Genomic DNA, 20,387 nt, shown 5'->3' on the forward strand with positions numbered 1-20,387 from the left:
ATTCCATCCCGACCGAGTATGTCCCACCCCCCAGTTTCGGAACCAACGCGGCAAGGAGACACACGCCATTTCATTGTTTCATAAATATTTGTATTTATATATTTATATACTCATCACTTGTTTTGTACATACGTAAGTACAAAAAATATGCCCCCCCATCCCGATCCAAACCCCCTTTCCTCTTAAGAGGGGTAAACAAAACAAAACGAAACAAAACGAAAAAAACATTCATTTATAATGAAATCTTGGACTGTCTTCAAAATTAACTTAAAATATACGGATTTTTAAATAACACCGAACTGAATTCAACATAAAATAAACACATCGTACAATTTGCAACACAGTTCATGCCCATACACCTCCCTGTTGTGCGACTTTTACGCAACATTATAACACTTCACACCGCCCGTGCAAGACCACCATAGGAAACCATAGACACAGGTGATAGAAAAGTGATTCATCTCAGGAAGAAAAAAGTAACTATGTACATGTACTCAAAAGGATGGAAATGGTCCCCTTAGACCACGTGACAAATTGGCAGAGAAGGCCCAAACATCATGTAAACATCACAGATTCTCTCAGTAAAACGCAATATACAGTATATGCATACACTGTCAAAAGGTGCCAATTTTAAGTAACATATATTAACTGGATAGTGTTTGCGTGCGTGAGTGTGAGTGTGTGTGTGTATGCATTCAATAAGTGAAAAAAAAATTAACAGAAACAAAAAACTGTAACAGGCACAACATAACACACACAAAAAAACAATAAAACAAAAATCAATGTTTCCCTTTCACAGAAAATTACAACATAAGACACATTTAATTTGACTTGTGAAGGTTGGCCAGCTGCCCCCGCCCATGTGACAGGGGAGAAAATAAAGCGAAGCGGTAATGATCGCTGCCATATTCCACTCGGCTGTTATCTGTATGGACAGCGCATGGGCAAACCCAGTTTCTTTACCACCACACTCTTCGACCCAAGGCGGCAAGACGTTTTCCCCACAAACTGCACTCCAGTCCTGATAAGCCAAACAAGTCGCTCTGTTGAAAATTAAAGGAGCATAAACCTTGATTTGGGATTTTTTTTTTCTTTTTCATTTAAATGGCAGTTCGTGCCCCAATGCCACATTTGTGGACCGGGTCCTCCCAGCTAGCTTCAGGTGATCACAAGGTTGCCCGTAACGACGAGGGACATTCGATCGTCAACACAGCTTTTAACGCGGTGGCTGTCTCAGGACCCCTCCGCTAGATCTGCGACTGGACTGTTCTTCCAGCTGAAATACTGCCGTCACCTCACGTGGGCAACGATCTGACTGAACGCTTAATTAATCAACCATCCAATGGAGAGGAAAGCAGTTGCCTGTTTGGGTCCACACCCTCGCAGAAAATAGAACTCCGGAGGACTAGAATAGCAAGTGGGAGAAAAACAAGACGAACTGCCAGTCTACCACGTCCCGCTGTCTTTTCTTCGTCGAGCAATCAGATCGCCCTGCTGCAATGAGGGAACGGGGGGGGGAAGGATTTCGGCATCTGCGTTTCCCCGCTTTCTTAATTTATATTTACCTCTAATGTTCTTTTTGTTGCCATTTTGCAGAGCAAGAGCAAATGTGCAAGTATTCTTACGGAACACAGCGGTGTGACAGGTTATTAAACACAAACGGACATGAAGGTAGCAGCTCACACAAAGGGCAAATAATAATCATAAAAAAATAATGAAAAAATAAAGATAAATCACTGCAGTGCTGTCAATCAATCAACAGGGAGACAGAGACAGAGAGAGAGAAAAAAGAAAGAGCAAGAAAGAGTTCTCAGCCCTCCAGCCAGGATTACAGGAGTAATCCCCAGCTGATCACTGTGGTGTGTCTGTGCGATACAGGAGCCCCTCAGATCTACAACAAAAACACCCATCACCACCCACACCAGCAGGGGGCGGTGTGTAGACCTCCAACAGTGCAAATTCTCCAGCTTCTCTTCTCTGCATTTAAAATACAGACAGGGGGAGGGGCTTCACACAAGAAACACCACAGCTTTAATTGGCCGAGGCTGGAAAACACATCCAGCTGAAGTTGTGAAAGGGAATGATGAAGGCAAACGCTGTTTCGGAGTCCAACAGACGGCAGGCCTTATTTCTCCCACTGCTTCATACCTCGCTTCTCCTCCTCAATGTTTTTACACCCGCGTGCCCCCCCCCTGCCCCACCACCCCTCTCCAGAACTGTGCCACCATGCAGGGACCCCACGCCGGGCACCGTATGAAAGGACAGGGAGAGATAACAGGGAGCCGGCGGGGGAGGGGGGCAGACATCATCAATAATGAACAGCGCCATGGCGGACGGCGGAGCGGAGCGAAATGGAGAGAGAGGAGAGGCAGGCGACGCCGCGCGAGCGAGCGAGCGAGCAGCCGCAACTTCCACGCCGCGCGCTCACGCCGCCAAGTCCCGCCCGGCGCCATTCTGCTCGTCTGGTCTCCAGGGCAACCAGACGCAAACGTTCCAGGTCACGTGACGTGATAACGGGCCCGATCGACGACGTCCCGATTTTGGCAAGCGACAAGACCCTCGGCCGCACAGCTCGAAGGAGCCCCACGTCAGGGGGAGCGGTCAGCACGCCCAGGAGGGTCTGCGGCCTAAACAAAACCCCGCCCCTGTGCCGGAGCCCCTCCCCATTTCAAACTTCGAGGCGTGGGGCTTGTGTTTCAGTTCATAGCAGCGTAAGGTCAGACAGAAAGTCCCAGGGACCAAGAAAAACTAGGATTTTGATGGAAAAAGAAAGAAAGACACAAACAAAAATGCATAACAAAAAAAAAAAAAGGATAACGACTCGGGGATCAGGTTGGAGAAGGTGCCCGTAACGGTGTGAAAAATTAAAACCAGACCAGTTCTGACGGCCCCTTCAAACACCAAGCTACCTCCCCCTTCCTCAATCGCATTCACACACTCACACACAAAATCAAATATGAAACAAAAAACAAAAAAACGTATCTCCCATCTCATCTCATAATGTGCATATGGTAGGCTCTTGGACTGCTTAAGGCCCAGGAATGGGCGGTGCAGGGGGCGGGGCGGGGCAGGGCGGGGCGACCCTGGGCGTTTGGGTTCATGCTGCTGCTGGGGCTGGTCGAAGCTTCTCGGGAAGGCCTGTTTTTTGGGGGCGTGACTGGGCGTGGCGGGGCGTGGCGGGGCGGGGTCACCCGGCCGCGTAGCTGCTGAGGAAGGAGTAGAACATGGGCAGCTTCATGCGCTGCTGGTCCCGCCGGCACCAGGCGATCACCGTGCCGTCGCTGTTGGCCGTGTACAGGTGGTGCCCGTCACACGAGTACGTCAGGCTGCAAAAAAAAAAAAAAACAGGAAATGAACGACATGCATTACAAACACATACCAACAGGGGGCACTATGTATAAAAAGAGCTGCAAAATTCCTACAGAGATCACCTGGTGTGGATGTAAATACCCTCAAATTAAACCTGACAGTCTGCACTTTAACTTCATATTCTTTGTGTAATATCAAACCCAATGTGCTGGAGCACAGAGCCAAATCAACAAAAACTGTGTCACTGTCCCGAAACCTCCGCAGCGTCTCAGCCACCGCCGTTGTCCGCCCGTTACGCTCAAGCGGACCTGACGCTAGAGGAGGACCTTGTGCAAGCAGACCGCAGGTGCCTGACCGACCAGCAGGGGTCGCTGGCGAGCCAGCACCGGAACAGTCCCTTTACCAGCATGCGCCACCCAGCAGCACGCGGTGTGGAGCTTCTAAACTCCATTTTCTTTTACGCAGTTTGAGAAGCCTGACACTCCACACCGATATCCGCAGTTGAAAATTACTGGCTGTGCCGCAAGTAACCGGCCAATGGTGTGTGAGCGCCGGTCGGTCATTTGCATAAGAACGCACGCAGAAGAGCGGAGGAACCCTCGGGTGGAGAGCGAGAGGTCAGGAGCGGCGTCCGTTACCGGGCCTACCTGACGATGGGCCTGTTGGATTTCGGGAAGGTGACCTCCCTCACGGGCTTCAGGTCCCACGTGCTCCACAGTCTGCAAGAGGACGGAGGAAGAATTTTTTAAAAAATAAATAAATAAATAAATGAATAAAAAGAGGCAGACACGGGGCGCATTTTCCACATGCCAACACCTCTCAGCCGAACAATGGCAGTCTGTACATATCCAAAGGAAATACCGCAAATTAAAACCACTCCTCTTCTCTCATTATGGAGCCCTGCTGAAGAGCATTAAGCTGCAACAATGAGGCCCTCATTATCTCTCCCGCTCTGCCCGCGTCTATTTTTGGGCCGAGAGAAAGAGAGAGGGAGAGGGGGAGAGGGGACAGAGAGAGAGAAAGAGAGGGTGGGAGAGAGAGAGAGTGAAAGATAGAGGCTGAAATAGAGAGCAAGATAGAAAAAGGGGGGAGGGAGAGATAGAGAGAGGAAAGAGAGAGGGAGAGAGAGAGATAGAGGGGAGATAGAAAAAGGGAGGAGAGAGTGAGAGATAAGAGAGGTCGATGCTCCCTTGGACAATTTCCCCACTGGACAGATTTTCCTTTTTTTTTCTTCTTTTTAAAAAACAAAAAACAAAAAAAACACCAAGCGCATTAATGAGTCGCTCGGACTCCTGTTCCGGTCGCCACGGCGCCCAGCGCGATTAGGATACGCCCCCCACCAGCCCAGTCTGTGGTGACGAGGTCGCCCGTATCCAGCGTGACTCAGGAAAGCCTTTGAAAAGCTAATTACAGGGCTCTAATTAAACCTGCGGGTAACAAAGCACCCGTCTCATCCAAAGAACCTCCTGCTCCTCCTGTCCAGCGTGCCCAGCGTCTGCCCGCTCTCCCTGCCCTGCTCCTGCCCTGCCCTACCTGCCCTCTCCGCCCTGCTCCTGCCTCCCTACCCTGCCTGCTCCTGCTCCTGCTCCTGTCCCAGCGTCTGCCCCAGCTCTGCTCCTGCTCCTGCCCCTGCCTCAGCGTCTGCCCCAGCTCCTGCCCCTGCTCCTACCCCTGCCCTGCCTCAGTGTCTGCCCCTGCCCCGCTCCTGCTCCTACCCCAGCCCTGCTCCTGCCCCTGCCCCTGCCGCATCGTGTCATCGCTCAAAAAAGCAGTTTTGTCATTTTTAAAAAAAATCAAAAAACAACTAAAATGAGGAAGCATCGTTCAGCTCGATGACTAAGTACATTCACGCAGCTCCTGCTGCTCAAGCAGGTTAAGTTACGGTGGGCGTCCGTAAACGACACTTTCCCTTCGAGGTATCGTCTGCTGCAAGAAGGCAAAGGGAGTTCAGGGCCAAAGTACAAAATTAAAATTCAAGCGCACCTTTTCTAACATTCACGAGAAAAACGAGAACTACACGGGTTGAGTATGCAGATTCAGAAAACTTTTCAGTTAGGAACTGCATGTGTGGGAGGTATCACACGCACACAAACAAATATCATTTGATGAACAACTCCATAAAAATAAAAACAGAAACAAATGTGAAACGGATATAAAATATATAATAAAAAGTGATGTAAGCGCAGCATAAATATACATCTTAAACAGGCTCGTAAGACGGAAACTCCTACAGGCAGCCACCAGATCAAGCGCCTGAACCTAAGGTAATATTTCACATATTTATGTATTTGACCCAGGTGTGGGGGAAAAAAGGGGGAGGGGCAGCCTCCTCACCTGACCACGCCGTTCTCCAGACCCCCAGCGATGACGTTGACCGACACCCCCTCCGTCTGATTGGAGAAGGCCACCGAACAGATGATCTCCCTGCAGTGGACGTGACCAATCAGGTCTCCGTTTACCGTCCACAGCCGTAGGTCACTGCCCCCGCCCACTGGCACATTAAAAAAAAAAACAAAAAAAAAACACAGAGTTCCCACATTATCACCTGGAAAGAGTCATGTGACATCTCCACTACACCTCTGGAGAGAGCACTGCTCTTCAGAGCGATAAGCCCCACCCACTTTTTGGGATGAAACCAATGCTTCCTATTTTCTAACGAAACTCATTCAATTCAGTGAAAGCTGGTCAAGTCACAGAGATTCAATAACTGAACGCCTGTAGCCCAGAAAGGCTGAATTTCTGAAGCAAAAGGAATGAAATGCACACAAAATAACATCTGTACTAAACACAAGCATTATCCTTTATCTGAATACTGGGTTTTAGCATACTGCTAATTCTTAAATGTTGAGAATAAGGCGACTTGACAACAGCTGTGTTAACAGATGTAGAAACACAAAATCACAGGACAGCTCATCAGAAGGAGAAAAATATATTTTATTTATAACTGAAACACCGAGAGCTTTTTTTCAAAACCTAAACGGCAATGATAACAGACGTCAGACTGCATTTCGCTTGTGGTATAGGTTTTTTTTTTTTTTTATCTGGGCGACCCCTTTCCACAAATATTTTGACGGGTTTGGCAGAAGTGTGAGAAGCGGTTTCTCACCGGAGTCGCACACCGTGGCGATGTCCCCCGTGGTTTCGCTGGCGGACACGGCCGTGACAGGACTCTTGTGCCCCGTCAGACTCTGCACATAACACAACCTGCAGAGAGAGAGAGAGAGAGAGAGAGAGGGAGAGAGAGGGAGAGAGAGGAGAACAGCATGTGACGCAAGCTTACGAGAAAGACTGAGAAAAGCTGGGGTATATTAACTGAACAGATGCTATCAGCCAAAATATACACTCTACAGGATTATGGAACTGCTAAATGACTACCACTGGAGTTGTGCAATGCATGCTGGGTATTCCAGAGGTGTGCGGTGCATGCTGGGTATTCTGGACATGTGCAGTGCATGCTGGGTATTCTGGATATGTGCAGTGCATGCTGGGTATTCTGGATATGTGCAGTGCATGCTGGGTATTCTGGAGATGTGCAGTGCATGCTGGGTATTGTGGAGGTGTGCAGTGCAGGCTGGGTATTTTGGAGATGTGCAGTGCATGCTGGGTATATTCCGGAGGTATGCAGTGCATGCTGGGTATTCTGGAGATGTGCAATGCACGCTGGGTGACCTGGAGGTGTGCAGTGCATGCTGGGTATTCCAGAGGCATGCAGTGCTTGCTGGGTAGTCTTCGGGTGGTACGTCTGAAAGGTGCACGCACCTGTTGAGGTCCCAGAGGATGCAGGTGCCGTCCCTGCTGACGCTGATGAGGATGCTGTAGGGCTTGCAGACGAACAGGCCCGTCACCTCCGCCGTGTGGCCGTACAGGTGCATCTGAGACTCCACCTCCATCTCCAAGGGCTGCGGAAACACACGCCGTCAATCACTCAGGGGTCAGGGGTCAGAGGTCAGAGGTCAAGGCCCTGACTACAGCAGGGATTCCAGGTGCTGCTGAGCGGCAGTGCCTAATGGCTGCTTTTCAGGGCTTAATTTAAGTCACTGATTGGCTGAACAGTCCACACACCTGCTTTCCTCAAGGACTAAACCGGCTGCCAATTCAAAGGCAAAAACTTGCAGACAGTGCAGATCCCTGGACTGGAGGAAGCCGGGGAGGACTGTCAGGCAGCGCTGTGTGATTGTAAGGGCCTGTGTGCAGGCTGTTATTGAGAGCAATTACCCCGGCGCAATTAGCTAATCCGCTGTTTACAGCAACACGAGTCACACGCAGACAAGACAAAGCACAGCGGTTCACATGAGGGGGGCAAAATGGCCGTCTTCATCTGCCGTTCGGCTTATCAATTAAAGCAGCAAAAAAGGGCGGATCAATTACTGGGCTAATGAAGCACTTAAGCACAGAAGTCGGGATGCAATCCAGTCAAGCTAGCCCTCCAGGAACACCCCACCGCTTCACTGGAAGACCCAGCTAAGGCAGAACGCTTCACGCTCGAGATGCTACAAATGTGCAAAACGTGCCGATGGTGATGCAAATTTGGTCACGGCCAATTAATGAGAGCCCTGCAAGGCCAGGAGAGCCCAGCTCCTCTCCTGGGGATGGGGGGGGGGGGGGGCTGGTGTGCTGATGGGTTTTTACTCCAGCCAATTAACCCTGTTTTTCTGTTCCACACAGCTGTGTATGCAAGGGCTGGGTTCACTCAAACCACACATCAAACCAGTTTAATAAACTATTTTTCCACACCGTGTTGAAGACATTTTCACAATGGATGCTCGTGACACCTCTGCGGCTATAAATCACGACTTTATCAAAAATGCCAGATCGAACGGACGATTGGGATGATCAAAATCGGTTTGAGTAGAGGCCGGTATGAAATCATGAAATGGGTCGACCCTCGATGTGTGACCCCCCTGTTTAGGGGTCATTTAAAGGCTTATATTCAAACCACTGCCCATCAAAGCTCCCTGTTTACAGTCTGAAACACAGGTACAGGAGGAGGAACACAGTCGCAGAGCTCCCTGGCAGAGAAGGCCAATCAGAGACGGTGGAAGCCCTTTCGCGTTTGATCAACGACCAACGACCCACCCCCCCCCGCCCCTCCACACCCCCCACGCCCTTCCCCCCCCGAGCCACGGCCGCCTGCAAACGTGACAAATGAAGTCACGACAAAAGGCTGCGAGCGGCCCCCGAGCTCCGGCGGCGACGGGGGGAGGGGGAGGAGGCAGTTGCCGGGGAAACGGGCGCTCGGGCTGTACTGTACGTACTGTACTGTTGGTGAAGCGGCTGCAGTAGGCTGTGATGACTCCGCACCGGCTGCCTGTGAACAGCTGGCAGCTGTCCGGTACCCAGGCGCAACTGGTCACCTGGAAACGCACAAGAGCGGACACGGGGGGGAGAGGCGGCCAGGTTAAACGAGCAAGCACGCCCTCTGGCCCAGGAAGTACAGGCACAGTATGCAAAACACCAGAGCGATGACTCCTGGTCCGACGTTTGGAAAATGTCATTTGTTTACTAACAGAAGGAACTGGGGCACCCTGTACAAGAATAAACCCACAGACATGATTTATGTGACCTCCAGGCTTCCCCCCTAGTTTCTTTCCTTTTTTTTTTTTTTTGCACTAGACCTGCACCTGAGTGTGGCCGTTCCATTATTAATACATTTTGGGGGAAAAAAATTACGTTTTAATTTCAAAGGAAAGCAGACAATCCATCCTTTTTTCATACTGTTTTTTCACACAGCTTCATTCAGACATGGGGGAAAGCAGAGAGGGAAACAGACAGAGAGAAGGGATCACATGCTCAGAAGGTAACATGGTGGGTGACTGAACTCCTAACCAAAACGGGGGGAGGCTAATACATGGCTTAAGGGCCAAGAGTGGGCCACCCTACAAACCGGGCCACTCGTCCCGCCAATTATTTTAATTAATATAATTAATAATTAATTAATTTTCAATATCAACACCCATCCCATCATATCCAAATAACACCCCCCCTTCCCCAACATCAACTCACCCCACCCCCAATTAGACTGTAATAGATGTACTAGAATTAACAGCTCGCAAAAGGACGAATCAGAGAAAGGGCGCAGCCGTTTCCCATGATCCTCCAGCGGCCGACCTGGTGCAGCTGGGAGCACTGGATGAAGTTGATTGGCGGCTCGCTCTGCTTGCTCTTCAGCCGCAGCATGTTGTCGGCGTAGCCCCAGCTCAAGATGGCCGACCACTGGATGTCTGTGCTGTGCATGCTCCGCACGCCTGCAGACAAGAGGGCACAGACACTGAGTACAGACACGCCGTGACCGCACAACGCAGCACTGTGTCATTTTAACTACAGCTCAACATTTTAACATTTCATCTATAGCTCAACACTCTTCTTCTCTCAACAGTCAAACATTTTAACCAAAAATAGGTCAACACTCACTTTTTAACTATAGCTCAACATTGCAAGATCTTAACTATAGGTGAAAACTCTAAGGCCAGGCGTACACTACACGATATCACAGCCGCTTTTGGTGTCCCAGACCAATTTTGGGCAGAATTTTCAAGGCTGGAGTGACGTAGTGTACAGGGCTGACTATCCCTTGTCGTTGTCTTGTAATGTGGCGTCGCACGACGTTGCTTCGTCTTATGGACAATTACGACCGTAGGATGGGAATTTTGGCTGAGTAAATGTGAGATGTCCCGCGATCTTAAGGCATAAAATGCTGCGTGGTGTTCGTCGGGCCTAAGAGCCGAAACATAAATCAGCACTGTAACATTTAACTATAGATCTACGATTCATTTTTTAAAACTATAGGTCAAGATTTTAAATATAGGTCAGGCCTTTAGCATTTGAACTGTAGGTCGACACTGGAATTCTGCCTGTAGGTCAAGGCGCTAACATTTTGACTGGAGGCCAGCGCTAACATTTCGAGCGGACGCCGCGGCGCTGAAGTTGGGAGAGCACGTCGGCGCCGTGACATTTTGGCTGTAGGTCAGCATTAACATTTTTATGCTAATGTCACCGCTAATATTTTTACTGATGGTACACCGCGCTCTTTTTGGTGAACTGAAAATGCAGGACGGCTTTGAATCGGCATGTACTCAACGCGTCTGTTACACGCGGTGGACGCACTCTCTGAAGAGACTTTCAATAGACATGGTCAAGAGCTACGCAGCTAAACGAGTGGAGAGAGGACATAGCAACAATGCTAATGAAACCAGCTCGTGTGGAGACGTGATTGGCCAGACTGGTTGTCAGTCAGCAGCAGGCGCTGCTCTGATTGGCCAGCGCGGGTACCTTGCTCCTTGCTGTAGATCATCATGAGGCAGAAGTTGCGGGACAGGCCGCAGACGGCCCTGGTGGGGAGGGCGAGCAGGGAGCCGAATCGCTCTCCGTGGGGCTGGCTGAAGCACACCACGGGGTCCGGGGCGCTGGGGGACCCCACGTACTCCCCCCACTTCAGACCTTTTATCCAAGGCAGGGGGCTCTGTCACAGACAGGGAGGGAAATGTCAGGACACAGCGACCGCATCTCTCCCAGAATACCTGAGTACATCAACCCTTTAAACACCGGTAAGGTTCCTGCAGATTACTCAGGCAAGAGAGATGCAGCATCAGACACGAACTCACAAACACACACAGAATCACAGAAACTGCTACAGAACCACAGACCCAGCTACAGAATCACAGACTCTGCTACAGAACCACAGACCTTGCTACAGAACCACAGACTCTGCTACAGAACCACAGACCCCACTACAGAACCACAGACCCCACTACAGAACCACATACCCAGCTACACAATCACAGACACTGCTACAGGGTAACAGACAGACGCAGTATTCTGAGAACAGGGCCGTGTCCCGCGGGGCATTGGGGGTACCTGTCCCACGGGTGTTAGGGGTACATGTCCCGCAGGACGCTGGGGGGGGTACGTACCGGGTACACCACCTCCTTGGCGTGCTCCCTGGTCTCGCGGAAGGCCAGCTGCACCAGGAGGCCCATGGCGGCGGGCAGCTCCCCCTCCATGAGCAGGCGGGGGCCGGGCCGGCTGAGGTGGGACGCGCTGAAGAGCTGGCGGGGGGTCTGCCCGTACGTCTTAATCATGGTCTCCAGGGCCCGCCGCTGCACGGGGTCCTCCACCGCCGACACGTCCACGCCAAAGTACGTCTGCGCGGTACACGGGGGGAAGGAAGGGTAATAACGTTATTCACACAACGAGGCAGTACTCTCAATCCTAAATGCTCTGAAGTCTACAGAAAGTTACAGTTAGTTTGGTTCATTGTACAGTCACAGTACCGTTGGTCAGGTCCCTCGTCAGTAAGTAGTCGTATGATCGGGTCATGGTCAGTCATTGGTCAGGTTACAGTCAGTAAGTGGTCACGTGACAGGTCCAGGTCAGTCATTGGTCAGGCTGGGGTCAGTCATTGGTCAGGACGTGGTCAGTAAGCAGTCAGGCTGCGGTCAGTAAGTGGTCAGGTCGCAGTCAATGATTGGCCAGGCCACAGTCAGTAAGTGGTCAGTCACCGGTCAGTGGGCAGGGCGGTCGTTCTCACCGCCGGGTGGAAGACGTTGATGGCCTGCACGGCGGCCTTGCCCTTCTGCTTGAGGCCGAAGACCAGGTCGATCCACTGGCACAGCGTCTGGGACACCTGGTCCGACTCCAGCGCCTGCCGGTGGATCAGGATGAAGAGCCGCGGGTCGTTCCGGGCCCAGGGCGGCAGGTTCACGTGGTTCACCCGCTCGCTGTTCTGCCGCACGCCAAAGTCGAAGCCTGAGGATGAGGTTGACACAACGGTTGGAGGGAAGTAGACAACAGAGACTCAACCAGACCACACTGGGTCCAATATGTACTTTAAACACTCTCCACAAATCTAAATGCCAAAACTAATTTTCTTATGAATACTGGTGAAAATAGGACTTTTAAAATGTTGGCTGAGGCAATTTTACTTGTTATAGTTGATATATATATAGTTGTATTATAGTCAGGTCCTGAATCAACAAATGGCTTTCGTTTATTAACCCTTGAACTTCTCAATCTAAAGAGAAAGTGAAAGTGAATAATGCAAAAAATAAATTTTACATTTGCAACTATTGAATTTTCACTTTCACTTTCTCAAAAGTATTCACTTTATGAACATACTGACCTTCTCTGTTGACCAGGAACTCGGGCAGGTAGAAGAACTCTGGGATCAGCTCCTTGACGTCCGTCATGGACTCAAAGGAGGAGAGGCGCCATGTGGTGTTCATGGAGTGGAACGTCCGGTCCGGGATATCAAAACTCTGATCTGTCCAATCAGAACAGAAATCGGGTATCAAAGCTCTGGTCTAATCCAATCAGAATGGAACACGGACATGAAAACTCTGGGCTGGCCCAATCAGAACAGGACACAGACGTCAAAAGCTCTGGTGCGGTCCAGTCAGAACGGAACTACGATACGAGAACTCTAGTGTGGTCCAATCAGCAAGAAGGGGCACAGGAAATGAGAACGCCGAAGTTAGGCACCCAGGGGAAGCAGCACTGAAGGGAAAGCAAAGGGTGGCAGAAGAAAGGAACCCGACAAGTGGCTCCAGCAGCAGAGCGCTCGGCTCACGTAGCCCAAGAGACAAAAGGATCAATCGCTCGCTTCCCAGATCAAAACTCCCCGTCCGCCGCGCCCCCCCCCCCCCCGTTTGAAGGTGGCGGGCGTTTTAGCGGCCACACGAAAGGGCTCGGTGGGCTGAGTGAAGCAGCGGGCCGGGAGCCGGACGGTAATGAGCTTTCCCCGCCGTCGCCCTCCTTTGAAGGGAACGTTCCGCCCTCAGACGCCCGAGAGCGAGCCGGGCTCTCTGTGTCGCGTGGGGGCGGGGTGCGGGGTGCGGGGCGCGCTATCGAACCGCTCTCGTTTCCCGCGAGGCGTGGCCCGCGGCCGTTTTGTTCTCATTTCCTGCGAGCCGCCGCGGGTTTTCGAGACTAATGGTAACGTGTAATGGATCTCATTCACGGGAGGCTTTCATCTCCAGTCTTTTAAAAGGCAAAGAGGGGGAAGCCTCAGCCACCGCCAGGGCCATGTTGCGTGGCAGCCATTTTGAACCGGCCACACATCTTCTGAGGTGGAGAGGGAGAGGGTTAGCGAGCCGGTTAAACAGGGTGATGACTCCGTGGCAAAGTTGACAGACGGGGTGTCAACTTTTTTTTAAGACACAAGGGAACACCCCTATGATTAGTGCCATGGGATCTTTACTGAAAACAGTGAGTCAAGACATTGGTGTATCATTTCATCTAAAAGAAAGAAGCCCCCCAATAGCACACAACACACATCCCAACACTGGAAGACAACACTGTCTGTCAAATACATGACGCATTCCACCCATCCGGAGATGGATAACTGTCCTCCGGAACGATTAAAAAATACTGTCTTTCAAATACATGAAGTATTTCAGCCATCCAGAGATGGGGAATTCTCCTCACGAATGACCACCTATGTTACAATGCCGCACGCGTGCATGCACATCCGACAGGGACGAGTCTGAAAGCGTGGCTCCGCCCCCTCACCCTGATAGGCCAGGAACATCTTGGTGAAGGGGGGCATCCGGACCAGGAAGTGCAGGACGGTGCCGCTGTTGGAGTAGTGGGAGCCATAGTGGTAGGGCTGCACGGGGGGCATGGGGTCGTCCTCCCGAACCCCCTTCCGAAACTCCTCCTCCAGGTACTGCGAAAGCCCAGCAGGTCACACGTATGAACTTACAGCAGTGACTCAGCGCACAAGAAGTACATTATAGCTTTGAATCAGAGCACACACAGTACGTTATAAAGCAGTTGTGAATCAGTGCACATACTTCCTTATACTTCACTCAGGAGTACCTGATCATTGTAAATCAATGCAAATGGAGTACCTTATACTGTAGTTGTGAATCAGTGCACATACTTCCTTATACTTCACTCAGGAGTACCTGATCATTGTAAATCAATGCAAATGGAGTACCTTATACTGTAGTTGTGAATCAGTGCACAAAATATATATTATAGCTGTGAATCAGGGCATATACTTTACATTATCGCTCTGAATCAGTGCACACACTGTAGCATATAGTTGAGAGTCAGTGCACATACAGGTCCTTAAACTGTAGCTGAGTCACCGCCACACAGTAACTTGTCACAGTGAATAGGTGCACACAGTGTACCTTGCAGTATTGAATCAGTGCACACAGAGCACCTTGTGTTCTGTAGTAGTAAATCAGTGCACATAGAGTACCTTGTAGTTGTCCACATATCGGTCCTCCTTCTCCTTAGACTGCACTGCGATGGGTTTGCTCAGGTTCCTGTCAGAGAACAGAGAGCATTGGAACCATAAATGTCTCACCCTTCCATAACAGGTACGGTTTTACAGTCCTGAGTCCAGACAGACAGACAGACAGCAGTGGCTGTTCGACTGACATCAGACCTGATGTATTACGGAACCAATCAGAAAGGAGATCGCTGCCCATCTGTCAAATGACACAAATTGACTGAACTGAACTAAAATTGACTCCAAACCTGGTATGAAGCACTAATAATATGCACAAAGTTCATGCATAAATTCTGTATAAACATGATGTGGTGGTTGTGCTGAGAGGCGCAGTAGCACAGGGCACCTGTAGATGGCGGTGTCGTGCAGATCCAGGGTCTCGCTGGTGTAGTCGCTCAGGATGAAGGGGAAGACGGGGTACTGCATGAGGTCGTTGAAGGAGCGCCCGGCGTGCTTGTTGAGGTGCGTCAGGTACTCGAAGTTGGAGATCTGACCCGAGCCCCACAGGTGCGTCAGTGCCGTGATGTTACCGTACTCCAGCAGGTTGGGCAGGTCCGAGGTCAGGATGTTGTGGTAGACGTCGTCACGGAACTGTGGAGTGGACAGACAGACAGACGCAGGTGTTATTGAGTGTGGGGCTAGCAGTACGAGAGTCATAAATACATTAACTTAGAACCATCTGACTTGCCTTACTATAGTGTGTAACTTGCCTTAGTGTTTTCTGCAGTGTGACCTAATGTCGTAGTATTACTCGCCTTGGTTTTGCCCATAATGTTACTTGCCTCCGTCAGTAGTGTTGTAACGTACTGTTGTTTTTAGTGTTACTTGCCTTGTTGTCAGTAGTTCTGTCATTAGCGTTACTTGGCTTGTTGTCAGTTGTGTCAGTAGTGTTACTTGCCTTATTGTTGTCAGTATTGTTGTCAGTAGTGTCAGTTATGTTACTTGCCTTGGTGGTGTCGAAGGCCAGGAGCAGGGTTCTCCCGTTGGTCAGAAAGATCTCCACAGCATTGTCCCTCAGCTGCCACCAGCGCTTGTGCACCTCCTTCACCTCCTCATAGGTCCAGGAGAAGGAGGCGGCCTCCGTCTCTCCATGAGGGCTCTGTCGCACAGCAGGGCGGAGTGTGAATAAGAGAGAGAGAGAGGCAGAGAGGCAGAGAGAGAGAGAGAGAGAGAGAGAGAGGGAGAGGAGAGGCAGATGAGGAGGAGAAGGCAAAGACCATTACTAGCATGAACAGCTGACCTGGACTGTGTGGATGTCAGCGGGCATTGTCTTCAACAAAATACATCCCTGACTTTCCTGTAGAGAGAGAGAGAGCGCAAGAGTGTGAGCAAGAGAGACAGAGAGAGAGAGCACGAGAGACAGAGAGGGAGAGAGAGAAAGAGAGAGATTTTATTTTTATTTGAAAAGATTCTGTAATGCAGTTTTTTTTAAAAAGGCTTAATAATTTGAAATATTCTCCCAAATCTATACATAGTCATTGCATATCAAGTCTGACCAGGGACCCTGACAAATGAAGAAATTAAGCAATTGATAAAGTAATGCCGGTCTGGCACATTCTCTCCAGTCGTCCGTAGAGAAAGGGCTCTCAGATACGCCCTGACTGCGGGAGCAGGCCGTACCGAGCAGCAGCTCTCCTGCGGTCTCTCTGGAGGGGGCCACGCTGATGCACCTCCGGGTGAACCTGCGCAGAAACATCCCAATCTTAATATCACTCTACCCAGCCACCTATCACAACCACACCCGCCCATCACAACCACACAAGCCCATCACAACCACACCCGCCCATCACAACCACACCCGACAATCAAAATCACACCTGCCCACGTTCGTTTAGACCGCCTAGTTTTTACTCTGCTGTGTTCTCCCGAAGGCAAGACAAAAACAGTGTTTGTAACCCAGTGACCTCAACAGCGGCCCCCACAGACTGCGGTGTTATACTTTCCGTTTGTGCGACAGTCACGGAGTTACAGTGAGTCAGGATCATTGTGAACAAAATACTTACATTGTTGCAGCTGTTATTATGTAGTTCTAATGTATAATAATGCCATTTCATATTTCTGTGCTGTGATTCTATTTCAATGTCTCTTGAAAATAATGCTTATCTAGGACTGTTTAGAGCCGTGGCCAGGGTTGGATTCAATCCAATTTCAAGTCAGTCGCTTCAGAAAATTAATTGAATTAATTTAGATAAATCCCTCACAGAACATTGTGGGCATTTTTCCAAGTCATTAAATGAATTTCAGTTCACGTCACAAATTGACCACTGAAATCAGTGAGACTGTCGTGACTGCGCCCGGTTACGCCCCCGACAACGGGCTTGCGGGCGGGCCTACCTGATTGGCTCGCTGGTGGCCTTGTCCTTCACGGTGGAGGAGAAGGACGAGTGCGTTTTGTCCTCAAACAGGAAGGACAGGGGGGCCTGCTCAGGCTCTGTGGGACGGATGCAAACAAAGCTCACCCTTGTGCCAGCACCAAAAATCACCAAAAGTCTTCAAATCACCTTTAAAACTCTACAAACCAAGGGGCGGCCAAAGATCAAAGGTTCTGAAGGCTGGTCGTAGGCCCAATTTAGGCCCAAGAAGCCAGCCGAGGCGAGATAACTGTGTAAGCACCTGCTTTAATTGATCAATTAAAATCAATGAAATTAAAATCTATTTAAATCAACCGAAATGCAGGGAAAGCCAGCAGATCCTGGGGCCCTCAGGACCAGGGTTCAGGACCAGCTCAGGATGTTTGGGAAGGCCAGATATAAAGAGGCTGAAGTCTAGCGGGACACGCTGGTTTTTGGAGCGCGCCTACCCTCTGGTTTCCTCCGGTCTTTGAGCAGGTACTTATTCGGGATGGTGAGGTAGCACCTCTGCAGACGCCGGCGTTCCCGATTGGGCCCCTCCGTTGGGTCCAGCTGCCAGGACGTGGGGTAGGAGGCCTGGTCGTACCACACCGCCCTGAAACACGTTACAGACACACTACACTGAGCACACCTACAGATCTTATACCACACACCCCTGAAACACATTACAGACACACTACACTGAGCACACCTACAGATCTTACACCACACAGCCCTGAAACACATTACAGACACACTACACTGAGCACACCTACAGATCTTACACCACACAGCCCTGAAACACATTACAGACACACTACACTGAGCACACCTACAGATCTTACACCACACAGCCCTGAAATGCATTACAGACACACTACACTGAGCACACCTACAGATCTTACACCACACAGCCCTGAAACACATTACAGACACACTACACTGAGCACACCTACAGATCTTACACCACACAGCCCTGAAACACATTACAGACACACTACACTGAGCACACCTACAGATCTTATACCACACACCCCTGAAACACATTACAGACACACTACACTGAGCACACCTACAGATCTTACACCACACAGCCCTGAAACACATTACAGCCACACTACACTGAGCATACCTACAGATCTTACACCACACAGCCCTGAAATGCATTACAGACACACTACACTGAGCACACCTACAGATCTTACACCACACAGCCCTGAAATGCATTTAAATTCCGGTTAAATTATTTTACCCACTGCCCCGCCCAGCACCCCTCCCAACACCCAGTGCCCCTGCCCACTGACCGACCCATTTCCCCACCTACCACCCATTACCCCACCTACTGCCTCACCCACCACTCACTACCCATCCACTGCCCCACCCACAGCCACACCCAGTGCCCCCTGCCCCACCCCTTGCCCCGCCCCCTGCCCCACCCCTTGCCCCGGCCCCTGCCCCGCCCGCTGACGCACCGGTCGTGGGTGAGCTGCTGAACCAGCTCCTGCCAGTGGCGGCTGGCGCTCAGGTCCACCTTGTACAGGCCGCGGATGTGCTGGATCACCTTCTTCCTCTCCATGCCCTGCCGCAGCGACACGTTCTGCGTGATGTCCGCCGCCATCTTGGAGATGTCCTTCGACTTCCCCTCCAGCCTCTGCAACAGACTGGAGAAAAGAGGGAGAAAGAGAGAAAGAGTGAGCGAGGGAGGGAGAGAGAGGCAGGGAGAGAGAGAGAGAGAGATTCTGTCAGACCTGGGCACTGACAGGAAATCTGGAATAAAAAACAGTTATGGTCTTCCAGAAAAGAGCCAGATTTCAGGGAAACAGGTACCACTTCACCCTTGGAGCCAACACCCTGGAGCACACCACCAGCTACCCGTACCTGGGTCTGGTGATCAGTGCTTCAGGGAGTTTCAACAAGGCAAAACATGCATTAAGGGACAAAGCTCGCCAAACCTACTATGCAATTAAAACAACAATCTCTAAATTCAACCCCCCCCCCAACTAAAGATTTGGCTAAAAATATTTGAACGGCATTATCACACCTATCCTCCTTTAAACAAACAAAAGACAAACAACGGCAGGAAAATCAAATTGAAAAATTTCACCTTGAGTTTTGCAAAAATATATTACATGTCCACAGAAATGGCACAAATAATGCGTGCAGGACAGAATTAGGTCGCTTCCAGCTCCTGTTGACGATTGAAAAAAGAGCACTTAAATTCTGGGTTCATTTGAATCAGGCTGAGCCACAGTGTTATCAGTACAAGGCACTGAACAGCAACCGGCTCCACCCAGACAGAGACCCCCTGGGACAACTGGATCTCACAACAAAACAATTTTACACAAATACACAAGAAAATACCACACCCACTACATTGAGAAGATTTGACAAGACCAACAAAAAACCTGTACATTAACAACTGGAATGAAGAAACTCTAAACTGGAAATGTACCTGTCAGAATATCTCACTGGAGTTAAAAACCAAAAACAAAGGCACACATTAACAATGTACAGACTCAGTGACCACAGCCTTGCCATCGAAAATTGGTCGCCACAAAAAGACCTGGCTGACAAAAGAGAACAGGCTGTGTGCTCACTGCAATCTGGCAGAGGTGGAGACAGAGGCCCACGTTCTACTGTCCCACCCCAAGTACCTCTCAATCAGAAATCAATATTTTTCCCCAAATTCACTGCACAGAATAATCAATTTGAATACTTATCGAAACCAAAATAAATTAAAAATTATTCTGGGGGAAATAGAGGTGGCTCAGTATGTCTCTGCCAGCCACAAATTAAGAGAGTGTGGACTAAATAGTGGTACTGTACACAATAGCATCTGTGTTCATTACTGATACTGACAGGTTAATTAATTGTCATATTACAAACTGAATATGTTTTAACCTGGGTGTGTGCATGTGTGTGTATGTGTGTATATATGTGTGTTTGTGTGCTAGTAGCTATACTTGCATACGTGTAAGTGGGTTTGTTCTTTTTCCCCTTTTCTCTTTTTCCCCCTTTTCTGGTTGTTGGGGTCTGTTTGTCATGTTGTATGTCCCATTTCTTTTGCAATGCAAGTTTACTGGCATGCAAATAAAGCACATTTGAAATGTAACTGAATTGAAAGAGAGAGAGAGAGGGAGAGACAGCAAGGGAGGGAGAGAAAGACCGAGAGAGGAAGCGAGGGAGAGAGAGAGAGCAAGGGAGGAAGACAGAAAAATCAAGGGAAAGGGAAAGAGGGAGAGAGACGGGGAGAGACATCATTGCATCATTGATAGAAAGAAAGCCAGAGAGACGGAGAGAGAAATTAAATGAACGATGAAATAAAGTTTCCATTTTGGATCGGCCTTCCTACACAGTTAACGCACACTGACCAGCAGGCCCCGGGGAGCTTATTAACGGGTTGACTGGTACCTCTTTTGAGTGTTCACCATCTTCTTCTCCCACGATGACTTGTTCGCGCCTTCGTCCGCCTCGTATTTCAACTGCTCCTGAACAGAGAAACAAGACGA

General features: G+C 49.9%; 2 protein-coding genes across 2 annotated transcripts in view; both read right to left on the bottom strand.

Annotated features, from left to right (window-relative positions):
* Positions 1-68: 68 nt before the first annotated feature.
* Positions 69-15,674, bottom strand: LOC135249561 (lysosomal-trafficking regulator-like; the record flags this gene model as incomplete). The annotated part of the gene is made up of 15 exons (XM_064325172.1): positions 69-3,326; positions 3,957-4,028; positions 5,644-5,800; positions 6,416-6,513; positions 7,069-7,208; positions 8,565-8,663; positions 9,418-9,554; positions 10,579-10,768; positions 11,220-11,450; positions 11,837-12,054; positions 12,428-12,568; positions 13,816-13,972; positions 14,516-14,582; positions 14,895-15,139; positions 15,495-15,674. Coding segments are annotated over 15 exons (2,271 nt in total), but the record flags the coding sequence as incomplete, so codon positions are not given.
* A 130-nt stretch (positions 15,675-15,804) lies between these two features.
* LOC135249562 (lysosomal-trafficking regulator-like) overlaps positions 15,805-20,387 on the bottom strand; it is a 76,242-nt gene continuing 71,659 nt past the window's right edge. Inside the window, exons 34-39 of the mRNA XM_064325173.1 lie at positions 20,290-20,366; positions 18,351-18,539; positions 17,349-17,494; positions 16,883-16,979; positions 16,169-16,230; positions 15,805-15,845 (exon numbers count right to left, since the gene is read on the bottom strand). Of these exons, the coding sequence (XP_064181243.1) occupies positions 15,805-15,845; positions 16,169-16,230; positions 16,883-16,979; positions 17,349-17,494; positions 18,351-18,539; positions 20,290-20,366 (612 nt within the window). The remainder of the gene's footprint in view (positions 15,846-16,168; positions 16,231-16,882; positions 16,980-17,348; positions 17,495-18,350; positions 18,540-20,289; positions 20,367-20,387) is intronic.

The sequence above is a fragment of the Anguilla rostrata genome, chromosome 2 (genome assembly GCF_018555375.3).
Source record: "Anguilla rostrata isolate EN2019 chromosome 2, ASM1855537v3, whole genome shotgun sequence".
NCBI classification, from domain to species: domain Eukaryota; kingdom Metazoa; phylum Chordata; class Actinopteri; order Anguilliformes; family Anguillidae; genus Anguilla; species Anguilla rostrata.